Source organism: Callorhinus ursinus, unplaced genomic scaffold (genome assembly GCF_003265705.2).
Source record: "Callorhinus ursinus isolate GAN/ISIS: 27379988/994484 unplaced genomic scaffold, GSC_fseal_2.0 scaffold122, whole genome shotgun sequence".
NCBI classification, from domain to species: Eukaryota; Metazoa; Chordata; class Mammalia; order Carnivora; family Otariidae; genus Callorhinus; species Callorhinus ursinus.
In genome coordinates this window covers 1-16,716 of record NW_027397184.1, presented here as the reverse complement: position 1 = coordinate 16,716, position 16,716 = coordinate 1, and the positions used below count along the sequence as shown (strand labels likewise).

The 16,716-nt window shown below is 62.8% G+C and overlaps 1 protein-coding gene across 4 annotated transcripts in view; it reads left to right on the top strand.

Moving 5' to 3' along the window:
* COL5A1 (collagen type V alpha 1 chain) overlaps window positions 1–15,646 on the top strand; it is a 156,486-nt gene extending 140,840 nt beyond the window's left edge. The window contains exons 62-66 of one of the 4 annotated variants that reach the window (XM_073889901.1): window positions 29–284; window positions 572–684; window positions 2,903–2,971; window positions 6,320–6,553; window positions 13,030–15,646. In XM_073889901.1, coding sequence (XP_073746002.1) covers window positions 29–284; window positions 572–684; window positions 2,903–2,971; window positions 6,320–6,553; window positions 13,030–13,176 — 819 coding nt within the window. In that variant the 3' untranslated portion in view covers window positions 13,177–15,646. Of the gene's footprint in view, window positions 1–28; window positions 285–571; window positions 685–2,771; window positions 2,972–6,319; window positions 6,554–13,029 lie in introns of those variants that run through there. The other 3 variants (XM_073889900.1, XM_073889902.1, XM_073889903.1) reach the window with 3 other exon arrangements.
* The last annotated feature ends 1,070 nt before the right edge of the window (window positions 15,647–16,716 follow it).

Genomic DNA, 16,716 nt, shown 5'->3' with positions numbered 1-16,716 from the left:
GGACCCACCCAGTCCTGTCCACATGCAGGGTCCCCCCGGCGAGGTCATCCAGCCCCTGCCAATCCAGGCGTCCAGGACCCGGCGGAACATCGACGCCAGCCAGCTGCTAGATGACGCGGCCGGTGAGAACTACGCAGACTACGCGGACGGCATGGAGGAGATCTTCGGCTCGCTCAACTCCCTGAAGCTGGAGATAGAGCAGATGAAGCGGCCCCTGGGCACGCAGCAGAACCCCGCCCGCACATGCAAAGACCTGCAGCTCTGCCACCCCGACTTCCCGGACGGTAGGGGCCCGCGGGGCCCACGGCGGGTGGGCACAGGGCAGCCTGCGCGGCGGGAAAGACACGACCTCCGTGTCCCCGTCCGTGCTGCGCGCTGCCCGGGCATCTCGCCCGGAAGCCGACGGAGGCGTCGCAGGATGGAACCAAGTCCCAGGAGGCCAGGGAAGGGGGGCAAGAGTAGGCTCCCCTTCAAGGCAGCCGGCCCCTCGTCAGCTGCGCTGACAGGTTGCAGCTGCTTCTGGAACCATGCAGGGAGCTGCTCACGAATCCCCTCCCTGTCCGCCGTCCAGGTGAATACTGGGTGGATCCTAACCAGGGATGCTCCAGAGATTCCTTCAAAGTTTACTGCAACTTCACAGCCGGAGGGGCGACGTGCGTCTTCCCCGACAAGAAGTCCGAGGGGGTGAGTGCCTGCCTCCCCGACTGCCTTCCCGTCACGGCGGGAACGGTCTCAAAGCCAAGGTTTCTCCCCCAGAAGTAGACCTGAGCCGTGGGACAGAGTGGGCACAGACTGGTGCTGTGGCAGGTGAGGGGGTGGCTGGCCCCATGTGGGGATTTCAACTGCTGGGTGCTCAGCTCCTTCCTGAAATGACCCCGCAAGTCTGCCTTCAGACCAACCTGAAACCCAGAGGGTGGCCTTTGGGCCAAGTCCACAGCCTGCCAGATGCATCTTTGAGAGGCTGGCGTTTGCCTCCGTTCTCAGTGTTGGCGGACATCTGGGCACCCGCTTCTATCTCTCCCGAGGGCAGCGCGTGTGTCCAAAGTCTGTTCCGGACGGAATCTTGGTCAGTGAGGTTCTGATGCATGGAGAGTTGTGGGCACATCGATTAACAGTCCCCTCCGTGGGGGGACTTTGTGTGTGTGCAGATGGGAGTGAATGTGTGTGGGGACACGGGCGTGCGGCCGGCGTGTGTGTGCGTGGGGTGGGCGTGGGGACGTGGGCTGCTCTCCCCTTGGGCGCAGGACAGGTGAGGTGGACCAGGTCTCTAACTGCGAGACGACCGCCATGCAGTGCCGTCTGCGTGGGGCCTGCTCAGACCGCCACGGCGCCCCCCAGGCAGCCGGCTGTCCAGGCAGGTTGTGGTTCGGTGCGGGAGGAGCTGGGAGGCCTGTGGTCTGCAGGGGCGCCATCCCCTCACCCCTACATCTCGGTGTCACTGTGGGGACTTCCAGCACCCCTGGACAGGAGGCCCGGCCACGGAGGCAGGGGTTCCACCATGACAGGCACAATTTGGGGACCCCTGTTTTATATCCATGCTCCCCAACCTGAAATTTGAAATCCTTGGTAACCTGTATGCCCACAACAAACAGCCTGATGTTCAAAAACAAAATGCAAGCCTCGGGACCCTCCCATTTGGCAGAGCCTCAGGAGGAAATTCAGGTGGAAAAATCACTGTTTCTCATCTTTTTTGCGGCTGTCTGTCCCCAACACGTGGCCTTGCTGCTGGACAATTAGTGGGCACACCAGGAGCCCAAGCTGCTGGTGTATTTGGGCGGACAGCAGGCTGGGGGGCTGAGTCACCCCCACCGCTCTGTGTTCTTCCTCGGGCTCAGCCTCGTGAGAGTGGGGACCCTCTGTCGGTCGCCTGCACCTGTGCCCCTGTTCCCAGCGGGGGCCGTGCACATGTTGTCTGAGAGCTGACATGGGCGGGTCTGGAAGCCCACGCGAGAGAGCCGCTGGGCCCCTCTTCCTCCCACAGGCCCCTTTCCCTCCCCTGCATGCGACCAGCTCAGAGGGGAGCCCAGGGGGACAGAACAGGGAGTCAGAGTCCTGCTTCCCCGCTGTGCACGACTATTTCCAGGCAGAGCGGAGGCCTGTGGGCCCGTCCATTGTGCGCCCTGGCTCTGCAGCGAGTGGCTCTCCGTTCCTGCCTCTGGAGCCTGCAGCAGGCCCTCCTCCTAGAGGAGGGGTCACGCATTCACTCACTGACCCCACAGGGTTCCTGAGCCCGCTCGGTGCGAGGCCTGTCCTTGGGAACTGCTCCTGGGCCCCGTGCAGAGCAGACCCCCAAGTGGGAGCCCTCCCCTCCCGTGGGGTCGGGGGCAGATGCCGTCCCTCCCGATGATGACAGTCAGCTTCACGCTGTGTCTTCAGGGAGGCATTGCCCACCACACACAGCCACGCAGGACACACACATCACATGAGAGCAGATGAGAGGGAGGCTGCGTGTCCTTCCCTTGGCCTGTCCGGGTACATGCTGGCTCTTACTGTCCTGAGTGCCTTTGGCGCCCGGGCAGGCAGCCACCGCTCAGCCGTTAGGAAGCCCCGGGCCCTGCACGAGGGGCTGGGTGAGCACGGACACAGGGCAGGCCCCCGCCGCCTCCCAGTCCTCAGCGCAGTCTGTCCCAGGGCGAGCACCCCGGCTCCACCGGAACCCCCTGGCCATGGGGGGTTGAGGCGCGGGCGGGAGAGTGCTCCTCGTGGTGGTGGGAGAAGTAACCCTGTCCTTCTCTGTTTCTCTCCCTCCTACCTCCCCGCTCGATGTTTAGGCCAGGATCACTTCTTGGCCCAAAGAAAACCCGGGTTCCTGGTTCAGTGAATTCAAGCGTGGTAAACTGGTAAGGCGGCCTCTGGCTTCTCCATGGTTGTCCTTCAAATGCGCCCGTTTCGTATCTTACAGAGTAAAATGGCCCGCTGGCCCAAAGAGCAACCTTCCACCTGGTATAGTCAGTACAAGCGAGGGTCCCTGGTAAGTGGCTGCCGGGGCGCCGCCCGCTTGCCGCACAGCCTGGCTCGCGGCTCTGCATGGCACTCGTGGCCGCCGTGTGTCGCACCTGCTCTCGCCCCTTCGGCCGAGCTGCTCCACGGCACATGACAGCCAGACTCCGCATCGGCGCCCTCACCCGCCACCCCCGACGAGAGTTCATTCGGTCTGGGAGCAGGGGGGTGGGAGCCGGGGGTGGTTTTCCAGGCCCGCCTAGGATGGGAGCTGGGGGCTCGGGGTGCCCAGAGCCACAGCTGGGCGCCACCGGGAGTCGGAACCAGGAGCCGGAGGGTTTTATCTTGCTCAGTCCTCGTGGGCAGGTTGGATGAGGCGGGTCCTGGACCAATAAACCACGAGTTCTTCCCAGGACACGGGCCACTGAGGTCATTCCCCTGCGGCTGCCGGGTCGGGGGGCTGTCCCTGCTTGCCCACCTGGCCGTGGGCTGCTCTGTGCACCCACATGACTCAGTTAGTCTCCACTGTAACTCCCGGGGAGCTGGTCTCAACAGTCCGTCCCAGAATTGGAAGGACACTTGCATCCCTTGAAGGGAGAGGTGACGTTTTGTCGCCGGCCCAGAGATGGAGCCGTGTGGACTCCTTCATACCAGGCCCGTGGCTGGCCCGTACTCTCGGGCAACCGTCCCAGGGGTTTGATCTGGGCCCTTCCCCGGAACAGGGTGCGGAGCCCTGTGCCCTCTTCCTAGCAAGTGAAAGGGCCAAGGGTCCAGGGTGCGGATGTGTTGCAGGCACCTGACTGTGCTCCTCGCCTTCATGTCCTCAGATCTGGTTGTTCCTCTGCTACGCGCCCCTGGGGGGGGGTCCTTTGTCACCCAGAAGCCATGCCGTGGAAGCTCTGTGGCTTCCTGCCAGGCCATGCGCCATCAGTGCAGGCACCGTGGCCTCCTGGGGGGGGCACAGAGGCCATGCCCCCCAAGGACTCCCGGAGCAGTGGCTTCCAGCCAGCCTTTGCCCTGTCCCCAAGTCCTCTCGCTCTTCAACCTCGAGGCACTTCCTGCTAACAACACCGCACGCGCTCCGTGTCCTTGATTCCAAGCCACTCGGGCTCTTTGCAGACACTCTGAAGGCCTGCGCTCACCTTGCCCCTTCTGTGGAGACTTACTCCCATCTCTCGGCGTGGACCGCAGGCCTCTCGCCTGCTTCTCCCCCTGCTCTTCCTCTCCCTCCACCCCTGTTGTGCTCGTCTCCAAACGAGCAGCCGGCATGCAGAAGGACCTGCCTCGGACGCCCCCTCGGCGTGGGGCTGGCCCAGCGAGGGCAGGTCAGGCGAGCCCGGGACCCGGACAGGGGCAGCCGGGTGCCCCTTGTGGCCCCACACCCCAGCACCTCACTCACAACACCCACTTTCCGCCACCGACCCGGGGAGCCCGCCTCCTGCCTCTGTCCCGTTTCAGACTTCAGATGGAGCTTAGAGGCGAAGGGATGGCCCCAGCAGAAACCAGCTTTTCCTTTGGGTTTTCCCACTGCTGTGTTGCCAGCTCTCTGGGACTGTCCTAGTGGACACGACACAGATGCAGGTCCCTTCCTGAAGAAATAGGCTCCTTCTCTGGACCGGGCTGCTCTTGCCATAGCCCGTGAGGATGATCGTGCAGAGCCCCTTTCCCCCTGGGAGGGCGGGGGCTCACGGCGGGGGCCCGGGAATCCCACCCGGGGCCCGCGGCCCAGCCCTGGGGGCTTTAGGTCCTTCTGCGTCCCACGCTGCTCGCTGGCCTGTCCCCGCGCATGCATGCTACCTCCAGTCAGTCGAGCTTCCTCCCAGAAGGAGCACCTGATGGTCCGGATTGCCGGTTGGTACTCAGTTGTCCTCCTCAGGTTCCGGCCGAGACATGTGTGGTCGCTGCGTGCAAAGCCAGTGCCGGCCAGCAGCCCGGTGCCCACCCGGCCCGGGCGGGGAGGGGCAGGGTCTCCGGCCGGGCCCCCCGCCCCTGCGCCTTCTAGTTCTGTATACACGTATGTGAGCGAGTGGGCAGCATGGGCCTCGATTCGCCCTCGTGTGTCCGGCACGGCTGTTGTGGGGCTGCTCGGGCAGGACCTGGGATAGCAGTGGTGTGGCCGCAGCCGTGCAGGGAGGGACTGCCCCTCCGCTGACGCCCGAGACCCCCTGGGCGCCCTCCACCTCCTGCAGGGAGGACCTGCAGAGCGCTGTGGCTGGGGAGGGGGCCGAGACTTGTCTGGGGGCGGGAGGCACCCACGTCCCTGGCTGTGTTGGGCTGTTCAGAAGGCCGGCGTCTGCAAGGACGCAGAAACCGAGGCTTGCCCCGCGCCCGCACTGCACCTGCCCCACGCCCGCCCCGTGCCCTGTCGAGCTCTGTAGCCCTGACTGGGGGGAGCCGGTGATGCTGGCGAAGGCTCTTGAGAACGGGCATGTCATCGATAATGCCCTGCTCTGGGCTTGCTGTCAGAGGGTGGGTCTTTCCAGGGAGGGTCATGTCCCCAGAGTGCCCCCGGCTGCCCCCTCTCGGCGTGGGCCAATGCTGAGTCCCCGTCCTCAGGCCGGGCAGGCCTGCTCTGCTTTCCCCTGGGTTCTGTGCCCCAAAAAGGCAGGAACGGCCTTTCCTGAGTGCCATTCTGTCGCTCCCGTCTGCCTGCAGGAAGGCACCTGGCCACCCTAGCCCTCCAGCTCATGGCCGGATGGCTCAGGCCCCTATTGCTGCCATAGGACCTAGCACCCCGTGCATCACTCCCAGCTGGCCCGAGTTACCCCCGGGCCCCCTGCCCTCTCTATCTGCAGTTCTCAGGGCTCCTTGGCCAGGACCTAGGACATCATAGGTGCCCAGCAAATGGTTTTCATCTACTACCGTAATCCCATGAGTGCCTTCCTTTGGCTGGTCTCCAGGCACAAAACGGGAGCTCTAGGCCACGTGCCTGCCCTCAGGGTGCTCACAGTCCAGGGAGGGCTGCGGACCAGGCACCGGGAGCCTGTGACACAGGGCTCCAGAGCTGGTGTGGAGGGCCTTAGAGCCCAGGAGGGAGAACAGTGAGCCAGGCTAAGGCGGGGAAGGGCACCTCACCCGGGCAGGCTTCCTAGAGGAGGAGGCCCGTGACCTGAGCCCTGGAGGAGTAGGGAGGGTTAGGAGGGTTGTGTAGGTCTCTGAAAGAAATGAGGTGCATTTCACTCTGTTCCATGGGGCCCCCAAGAGAGCCAGTGTGTTGTGTCCTGGCCTCGGGGGGCTGGGTGTGCGGCACATGCCCAGGGCGGTGCCCTCGGCATGGCTCACGCTGTGGAGGAGACAGCACGTGGACAAAGCTGTGGAGGCTGGGCCGCGAGGGGGCCTTGTCCCCTCACTGCTGAGCACCCGCTTCCTGTCCCCCCAGCTCTCCTACGTGGACGCCGAGGGCAACCCCGTGGGCGTGGTCCAGATGACCTTCCTGCGGCTGCTGAGTGCCTCCGCCCACCAGAACATCACCTACAACTGCTACCAGTCGGTGGCCTGGCAGGACGCAGCCACGGGCGGCTATGACAAGGCCATGCGCTTCCTGGGCTCCAACGACGAGGAGATGTCCTATGACAACAGCCCCTACATCCGCGCCCTGGTGGATGGCTGTGCTGTGAGTGTCCCCCGCAGCTGCGTGGGGCGGGGCGCGGGACCCGGGAAAGCGGACCCCTGGCAGGAAAGGCCGGGGAGCCGGGTCTGTGGCCCTGGCCGGCTGCGACGCGAAGCCCATGTCAGTCCGGTCTGGAATTAGAGACTCTGTCCTCAGACAGCGCCTTCCCAGGAGTGGCCAGGGCACACGCTGTGCTGGGCGTTGCTGTGCGGGTTCAGGGCCCGCATCAGCCCCCGAGGTCTCCCGGCCACACTAGGTCATGCCCGGGCCCCGTCTGCCCGCCAGGAAGGGCCGTGCTGCTCACAGGCCTGACAGGGGGCTTGCTCGGCCCACACCGCCTGTCAGGGCTGGAGTTGCATTTGCTCTTCGGGCCCCAGGCCCCGGGGTGCTTGCCCTCCTCTGCACCTCCACCTCTGGCCTCCCAGAGTGAGGCCAGGGTCCCCACCGAGGGCCAGCTCCTTGGGACTGTGCCTCCAGGGGCTGCCGTCAACCCGAGCAGGTCTGAGCTGTGTCCTGGTGCCCCTGCAGCCATGAACCGGGGGTCCGGGCCTATCGAAATCCTCAGGCACGTCCCTCATGTGGCCTTTGAGAGGCTGGAGGTGGGGGTTGCCAAGAAGCATCGTCTCTGCGAGTCCTTCTGTCCTGTCTCAACGTCGGGCCACCTGTTCTGAATTCAGAGACCCTGCCCGAGGTGCCCGGCCCAGCAACCCCCCCCCGGGGACAGGGCTAGTGTGGGCTCCAGCCATGCTCCGTGTCCAGGGCCGGCCCCTCACAGGGCCTCCCTCCAGGCCGGCACACGATGCCCCTTTCTAGAAGGGGCTGTGCTCCCACCCTGTGGCCCAGAAGCTCTCTGGACCCTCTCAGCACCAGCTCCAGACAGGATCCTTCCCGCAGATTGCGGGGGGGGGGTGGGCAAACCATCCGCGAGTTCTTCTCGTTGGCCCAGTGGCTCTCCCCTTTGTCCCCCACCCCACCTTGTGAACAGAGCAGCCAGGGCATCTGTCAGCTGGTCATAGTGCATCCCAGGCCAGGGAGAGGCGTCCCCGAGCACTGAGCTGCCCCCCTGGGTTCCTGCCTCTGGTTAGTGCTCCCTCCCTGGCCCGTCACAGCGTGCTTGGGATGTGACCGTTTTCCCTAATGTCTGCTGGGGAGGTCCAGTGCCGTCCAGGCCAGGCCAGAGCAGAAGGCCCTGCGGAGCATCTGGCTCCCGTGGGAAAGTGAGCGCGCAGAGCCGCCTGCTAGCCGCTGAGAGCAGGACCCGGGCTCACTGCTTGGCTCCCGCCTTGGCTGGTGCCCTTGGACTGGGCAGCACCCTCCAGCCCTGGGGAGCTCCATTCCTGTTCCTCACCCCGGGGCCACCTTGGGGATTATGGGCGAGGGCGCCCAGTGGGCAGGCTTCCCTGGAGGGCCCTGCCCCTCTTCCCTGCTTCCGTGCACCCTGGGATTTGTGTGGGTCAGTCCTTCGGTCCGACTGGGATGTGCAAGACTCATCCCTGAGTAAAGCAGAGGAGTCCAACCCCCTGGGAAGGGATCGCCACCGGCATCTGCTTGCGCTCCTGATGTGCACCCCAAGCTCCCTGAGAAGGTTGTGAGGCAGCAGGGAGAATTATCCCTGCGTCTCTGCCTCCCACAAGTGGAGCACCTGCTCCATAGGGCTGTCCCAGAAGCACGTCTCCTCTCGCCTCCAAAGCTCGGGACTGTTCAGCCCGTCGGAAGCCCCAGAGGAATCCTCTGCTCCTGGGACTGTTTCTGACAACAGGGGCGCACGAGGCTGAGGCAGTGAAGGTGGAGACAGGAGGAGGCTCCTATGGCAGAGGCAGGACCCTGGGGACGAGGCCTTGAGTCGGTCTCGGAGCATGCCGGCTTCCGGGGCAGGAAGGGAAACACTCCGGTGGGGCCAGAACGTGCCGCTGGTGAAGGGAGCGGACGGGTTCTCCAGAAGCGGGGAATGTTCCCAGCCAGGCGCTGCTGAGAAAGGCAGGCCTCTCACGAGTCGGGGACCCTCAGCGGTGAGAGGGCCAGCCGCCCCTGGCTCCCTGCTCCAGCTCGGACAGGCTCCCTTGCCCCAAGGAGCTTCCTGGGAAGAGAGCCCGGTGCCCCCCCACTTCTTTCTCCTGACGCTCCCTCTCCTGCTCATTGCAGCCGCAAATCCGGGAGGCCCGGGAGTCCCCAGCAAAGCTGTCTCGCTCGGAGCCTGCCCTCCGGGCTCTGCCTGCATGCCCGCCCGAGGTCGAGCTCCCGTCTTTCTTAACCCCAGAGCCAAAGGCCTTCCTTCTCGAGCCGCGTCTCCTGGTGGCTTGGGTGTGCTGGCAGCACGTGGGCAGTGGGTCACCACTAGCCTCCACACACCAAACGCCACTAGGGTCACTCCGGCAGGTTGGGGGTCTTTTCTGCATTTTGCAGAAGCAAAATCTGAGGCCGGGAGAGGTCCAGTGAGCTGCCCGAGGCCCTTAGTATACGGCAGAACGGAGTCTCCTAGTGCCTATCCCCTCCCCACCATAGTCCATTTTTGGCATAGCTGTACCTTGAATGCCTCCATTGACAGGGAGCTCACGACCACGGGGGGCAGCCCAGGCCATGGCTGCAAAGTCTCAGGGTTAGGAAGCTCTCCTGGGAATTGAGCTAAAATCTTCTTGCCCATAATGTCTGCCTCTCATTCCTGCTTCTGCCCTTAAGTCATGCAGAGGAGATGTGGCTCCAGATTAGAGTTCCTCAGCCTCTGGGGCCAGATGAGTCTTCGGGGGGCGGGTGCAGGGTTGGGCTGGGGGCATTGTCTACATTGTAGGATATAGGATGTTGAGCAGCATCTGTGGCCTCGATCCTCTGGATGTCAGTCCCCCACCTAGCTGTGACAACCCAAAATGCCTCCAGACATAGCCGCAGGCCCCCCACCTGGGGCAGTTGCCATCCTTCCAGAAGGACAAAGATTTGAGGGGAGCCCCAATGTTCTCACCTGGCCCAGAGCTGGAAGGACCCAGCTCCTCCTTCTCCACCACGGGGTCCAAAGAAGCCAGCACTGCTGGCCTGGAGCCCGAACCCGAGACCCAGCACGGCTGCAATCGAAGCCACGATCCAGTCCTTCAGAAAACAACAGTGCACCTCCACTCCTGCGAGAGCGCTGCTGGAGAGGAGACAGTGCCCCGGCCCCTCGGCGGTCAAGTCCAGGCTCTGCCACGGTCCTCTGCGCGTCTCTGGAGGCCGTGGCAAGACCCAAGCTCTCGGGATAGGGAGACTGGACGTTGGGCTGGGAAGATGGCCGCTCCCTCCTCAGGCGGTTTTGCTTCTGGAGAGAAAAGAGCCTACCCCTGAAAAGGAGGAGAGCAAAGGTCTCCGAGCAGAAAGCCTGCTGTGCGGGCGGGACCGGGAATTTGGGTGGAGGGCGGGGCTCACTGAACAGGGAGGTGGGGCATGGGGGCGCGCCTGGGGAGTCGTGCTCGGCGAACCACATGCCCCCAAAAAGTTCAGTCCAATTTGAAAAGTCACAGCCCCCCCCGCCCCCGCCATGTAACTGTGGAGGAGCCCCTGCCTCTAAACGCGTGCTGGTGGTGGAGAGGCCCTCCTCGGCCCTCGGCCCCGGGAGGCTGGCTTGGAGTCTTGCAGCGAGGGCCAAAGAACCGGGGTTCCCTCGGACGTGCTGGGTTGTGTGGCCTGAGTGAGGGGCCGCTGAGCGGGCACAGCCCTGCGCACAGACACATCACCTGGCAAGAGGCCCAAGGAGCCGTGCCACATAAATCCGGTGGTTTGTGCAGCTCTGTGCACCCTCGGGGGCCGTTGCCAGCCCGTAATGGTTATTTATGCCTCTGGAATAGCGGGGTACAGAGCGGCAGGCGAGCACGCGGCCTGCTTAAACATGCCCTCTCTAAGTGCTCTGATAATTGCAGCCGTGGGGCCCTGTAAATCCAGGAGAAACACCCTGTCAGCTCAGCAAACGCCACCGTCCCTCGGGTGGGGAGGAGAGGCGGACGCCGGCCCCCGCAAAGGCCGTTCGGCCCGCCCTCCCGTGGGAGGAAGAGCCGGTGGGGCGCTGCCCTGCTGGCCGGTTCGCCGCTGGGAAGGCGCAGGCCACCTGCAGCCGAGGTCCCACGGGTCCCACGGCCGCCCCGCCTTCCAGCGTCCGGGAAGGCCAGGCCAGCCGTCCCACCTGATCCCTGCTGTGCAGTGGCCGACGGTGAGGACGGAGGCAGAAAGACAGAGCTTAGGCAGGCGGCGGTGGGAGCTGGCCTGGCCAGAGGAGGCGTGAGCCATCCCGGCTGGGCTGCGCAGGGCTGGGCCCGGGCCACGTGGTTAGAAACCACCAGCACCTGTGGCTTCGAGGTCCTGGTCGTCCCCGAGCAGTCCTTCAGGACGGCGTCCTGTGTCAGGACTGTCTGAGAGGCAGATTGTGCCGCCCGCCCCCCGGACCCACGGCGTTGCCATCTCTGGGATGGGGCCAGAACCGTGTAGGGCCGGCAGGCTCCCTAGGCGACTCATGGTGGCTTTTAAAATAATTCCAGCCAGACCCAGCTGCGGGCAGGATGAGGCTGTTAAGGCGGGGACGTGGCAGGGACGTGGCAGGGACGTGGCAGGGACAGAAGTCTCCAGGATAAGGAAAGTTCCCAGAGAGTGCGTTCAGGAAAGTCAAGGTGGACATGCACCACAGCTCGGCCACCAGGGGCTTCTGTGGCGGGCCTGCTAGGCGTACTGGACGTGAGGGTCCCTTCCACTGCACAAACCTCCCGTGGTCTGTACGGTGGAAAACAGCCATAGTGGGGGTTGGTTATCTAGTGCTTGTAACACACTTAGCACTTGGAGCCACAACTTCTTGGGGTCAGGCTCAGTTCCTGAGGGTCGGAAACCTGGGAGTGGCTCAGCCGGTGGCTCTGGCCCAGAGTGTCTCTGTCAGCTTGGGCTGCGTAACAGAACACCCCAGACCGGCGGCTGGGCCATGGCAGCCATGGGCTTCTCACGGCTCTGGAGGCTGGAAGCAGAGGTCGGGCACTGGCGCGGGCAGGCCCAGGTGACGGCCTGCTTCCGGGCTGCAGACCGTCGAATTCCCGCTGCATCCTCCCGCGGTGGAGAGAGTGGCTAGCTTTCTGGTTACTTCTTGTCAGAGCACCACCCTCATGACCTAGTCGCCTCCCAAAGGCCCCGCCTCCAGACACCCTCACATTGTAGACGGGATGTCAACACCTGGATTGTGGGGGGGACGCAGGCATTCGGTGGCTAACGCGGTGCTGTGTGGCCGCGGAGCTGCTGTGTGGGCAGGGCCTCTGGCCTGGGGCTGGGGGTCTGTTCCGTTCCTGCCACGTGGGCCCTCCGAAGGGCTGCCCGGCCTGTGGCCTCCCCCAGAGGAGTGATGGGGGCAGGCTAGAAGCCGGAGCTCTCGTGCACACCGCCACCCACGGAGTGGAAGCCACTTTGTAGCTGCTCCGCTTCCCGTGGCTTCCCGCGTGCCATGCACGGGTCCAGGTGCCCTGACCCCCTTTCTGCAGGAGGGAATAGGCCTCCAGAGGCTCTGCCTTCCTCCTTCGGGATGTGGACAGTGCCAGGAGACCCTCCCTGGAGCCAGACCCCACTGAGAGTGTGGCTCTGCTCTGGGTGGGAGGGAGAGACAGCCGCTCATCCAGGACGGCGACAGGGGGTGTCTGTGAGGGTCTGTGGGGAAGACGCCGGCACTGGGGACCCTTGCCTCGGGGGATGTAGATGGGAGGACAGGCCCATTTCGCCTCAGGTGGAAGCGTCCTGCATGCTCAGAGCTGAGTGACCAGGGCGACCCTGCACCTCTCCGCCCTGTGCTCTGAAGTGTGGCCAGGCAGGGCAGTGAAGACGCCTCTCTTGGGAGAGTTCTGTCACCTTCCTGGTGCTCGGTCTTCTAATTAGTAAGGTGGGGCTTGCACCCTGATCCGGGGCTGAGCAGCGGGTGACACGAGATGCTCGTGGAGGTTAAACAGACCGTCTGAGCAAGGGACTCACCGCAGCACAGTGCTCCCTCCCTGTGCCATCCCTGGCCCTCTGTGCCCCGGTTTACCCAGTACTCCTCTAGACCGGGGAGTGGGTCAGGTTCCCTCTTCTCACACTTGTGGGTGTGGAGTCCTCTTACTTCTGGGTGTGATTGCCAAGGGCAGGACCGGCCATCAGCCCTTACTCTCTGAGAACTCTTCATTTTGAACAAGGAGCCGGAATCCGGGTATATTCTGGCGGAGCGCGTTTTCTGTAGCTGGTCCTGATGCGGCTGCCTTGGGGTGTCCCAGCTGGCAGGGGAGGGCATGCTTCCGGGGCTGTGGTGAGGATTAAATGGGAGGTGCTGCCTTCCCTGGTCTGGGACGTGTCCCTCCCTCCACCCGCCCCGAGAGACGGCGCAAACCCGCTTTCTCCGCGGCTGGTCATGGGCGCACGCCCGGGAGCCCGGGAGCCGGGGCGGGTGGGGCAGGGGAGGCTCAGCCCCGCGGGGTGCCTCCCCGCCTCCTCGTCCTGACACACGCCTCTCTTCTGCCTCCCAGATGAAGAAAGGGTATCAGAAGACCGTTCTGGAGATCGACACACCCAAGGTAGAGCAAGTGCCCATTGTGGACATCATGTTCAATGATTTCGGTGAAGCGTCACAGAAATTTGGATTTGAAGTGGGGCCGGCTTGCTTCCTGGGCTAGGAGCCGCGAGCCCGGCCCCCAAGAGCAACCTCGTGACCTCAGCGCGCCGTCTGCAGGCGTCCTGGACAGTGAAGGCCCCTCGTCCCTCCCCCGACCTCGTCTGCGCCTGGCTCCGCACCGAGCCAGACCCTAAACCCACAGAGAGCAAAGGGAAAGAGCCGAGTCCCCCACCCCGGAGCCGAATCACATGACCTAGATGGCCCCCAGCCACCGGGCCCCACCGCTTTGTCAGCCCCGTTCCGTCCCCACCGCTCACCGCAGGGACCGGGACCGGGCCACACCTCCTGCTGCCAAGCCGGCCGATCCGACGCCTGCATGGAGAGGCCGCTGGGCCCGGGCGTGGGGCTGCAGTATTTGGAGATCACTTTTTCTTTTTAAATTCAACTTGAAGATGCGTATTTCCCCTGACCTTCAAAAAATGTTCAGAGGCAAGCCTCGTAAAGGTCAACCCCACCCAGCCAGAGCCTCTGTTTTTAACTACACGATCCATTCATGGGCCAAATGTCATTCTGCATGTGCCTTTCCGATGGATTAAAGGTGCTTTCGTCTTTGTGAGTTTTAAGTAAATATTTGTATTGTATTGTCATAAATGTTCAGTGTCCCCGACTTTCAATCACGCATGTCAGCCCGGCTTTGGTCCCACTGGGAGGGTGGGGGAAGGGGGAGGTGTCCAGTTCTGGTGAGGAAGGGGCAGCCCTGTCCCCACTGGCCAGGAACGTGCAATAAGGTGGAGGTCTGCCCAGGGCGGCAGGAGGGCACGCTGCCGTTTGAACAGCGGGTGCCCAGGCCCCTATTCAGACAATTTTTTGATGAGCGCTGGATTTTTTTTTTTTTTAATGGAGAGGAAAAAAAAAAAAAGAACTTGATGCTTTGTCTTTCCTACATGCACTTAGATTAAATCGCGGGCATAAATTAATTTTAATTGCTTCCTTTCCCCATTTTTCTCCCCGAAGAGCCTAATGGGAGAGTGTCCAGGGCGGGGAAACCATACTTTCTGTAGATGATAATTAAATGAAAATTGGTGCTCACTTTTACACTTCTCCTTTGTGGTGCTATCTGTTTTAAGATCTCCTTGAAAGGGGACCCTGGGGTCACCTGGCCGTGCCTCTTCCTCCCGCCTCGCTTGGTCCTGGTCTCTGCCTCCACGGGGCGCGGGTCTCTGCCCATGATGGAGAGGTAGACGCTCGCCACCTTCCTTCCCACTGGGCCCACGCGCTTTTGCGCTCCCAGGTTGCGGCAAGGCCTGTTGCCAGGTGTTAGATTGTGTTTCTGTGATTTGAAAACACACACACACACACATATAAGATGCTGCCCGCTCTGTCCATGATGTGCTGATGAGCAGGTCGTCTTCAGTTTGCCGAATGTTTGGTGCTAATTTCTGTGTTTGTGCTCAGCACTGAGCTGAAGCTGCGTGTGCAGACGGGGAGATGTGCAATGAACTCTGGGGGTCTCTCCGGGGCTGCTGCCCCCCACGAGCAATTTGGAGTTCCACCTGCAAGCGTCCTGGGCGCCGGCCTCAGCCGCCCTGGAGCTCTGGGCTGGCGGGGCTTCTCCACGAGCGAGGGCCGGGGGGCTGCCTTCTGTGGGCAGACGGCCCGATGGACCGGCCAGGAAGGGCCACCCCCTCACTGTGAAAAGCTGCCCTCGTGCAATGCCCTTTTCCTTCTGTGCTGGGGGGAGCGGGCGGGGCCCCCGGGCCCTGCTCAGCCCCCTCGGGAGCCGCGGTGACCGACGGTTCTGGTGCTGTCCTCCACCTGCCCTGCCCACCGGGCCCTGCTTCCCACTGGGGAGACCACCGCAGAGCCCCGCCCCCCTGCCGGGGCACCAGGAAACCACCCACTAGGACTTCCCGCATCCCCGTGGACATGGAGTCTTGCTGTTGCCAAAGAGAAGTGTGGCTTCGAGGTTCTTTGAAGCTCAGGAGGCCGGCATGCGCCAATGACTCTCACATTTGTCTCTTCCAAAGCAAAGCCATATCTGAGGACTGCCGCGCGGTGCCCTGTGGGTGTTGTCTAGGTCATGTGATTCCGTTTTGATTCCTCGTCCCTCTCGAGCCCCTCTTCCACTGTCCGCCTCAGCCTCATGGCCCCTTCAAAGCCGTTGTCATTCGTACGGAAGTCAAACGTGTCCCATTCTCCCCAGACCACTTCGCTATGGTATATTGCAATAAAAGTACTTCTTGTATTTGCAAACATTCTCCTGGTATAATTCTTCTTCCTCCTTCTCTCTATAACTGGACACAGGCTGATGAAAAGGGAAAAACCATCAACAGAAAACCCACAGTAAAGGTTCTAGGGCATTGGGCCCTTAAAAACACAATGTCCGATGACACCTGTCCATTGCTTAAGAACCCCATGGACGTGTTCCTGAGTCTTCTCTGTAATGCCCAGGAAGGGGCGTTTTCCAATATTTTAAACCTGTGTGACGAAAAGTCCTTGAAAGAGTTTTTCAATAAATCGAGTTGACTGTTTCCACCCTAAACAGACGTGATTGGCTGTCTTCTTCAGGGTGGCAGCGCCTCCCCCCTGCATGGCAACGCTCACTGTGTGAAGCCGGTTTACAGAGGGCGGAGGGAGGCCGGTGCCGTTCTTGGGGGGCTGGCAGGATGTGGCCGGGCACCAACTCTGTGGGTGCCTCCGCCACTCCTGGGGTTCTAGGCCTTGGCCGTGTGCAGACCTCACCCCCATCCCGGGCCCCTGGCCTGTGTCCCCGAGCCTCCCCACTCTGCTGTCCAGCTACATCTCTGGATCGTACTTCGCGGCCCCTTGGAGCTCGTGGGGCTGATCCGGCCACTGACCCCAAGCTCTCCCAGTCCGCAGTTGGGTCTCCCTCTCGCGTGCCACCGGCCTCGTTCCCCCGAGTGGCTGCATCCCCAGTGGACTTGGAGGGAGTCCTCGGCCCACCTGTGAGGAATTTGCAACAGAGAGAGAACCGTGTTTGTTGCTTCAAGCCACGGATATCCAGGAGTGTAGGCTGCTCCACCAAAACCTAGACCCGGTGGTTCTCAAAGTGTGGTCCTGGGACCAACAGCATCGGCATCGTCCCCGCGGTACAGATGCAAATTCTCGGGCCCTTGAGCATCAGATGCAAGGCCTCAGGTGGCCACTACCTTCTCTGTCCAGAGCTCGATGGAATTGGCCCCTGAAAGCCAGAAGCTCTTCTTGCAAAGCCACAGTGTGGCTGACGGCAGGGGAGCCTCCGACCATTGTTTGCCCCTGTGGCAGCTGGCAGGCAGGTTATTCCCAAGGGAAGAAGCCAGAACTGGAAGGGCGGTGGCCAGGCCAGGTGTTCTTGACCGCACTGGAAGGTGGTACAGGGAAGAGACGAGCTCTGGAAGGAGCCGGCGAGGACCCAGGACTTTGAGGGCTGGAGGAGACAACCCTTCGTCAGGATCAGCGTGGACACTGAGAAGCACCGAGGGACATGCCAGGCTCAGCTCAGCCATCACCGGTGTGAGCGGCACATCCTTCGCTTCAAATCCAACAGGCGGGATGTTGGTTACCCTTTGTGACAGGTGTCCTTCAGAGACCGCACCAGCCT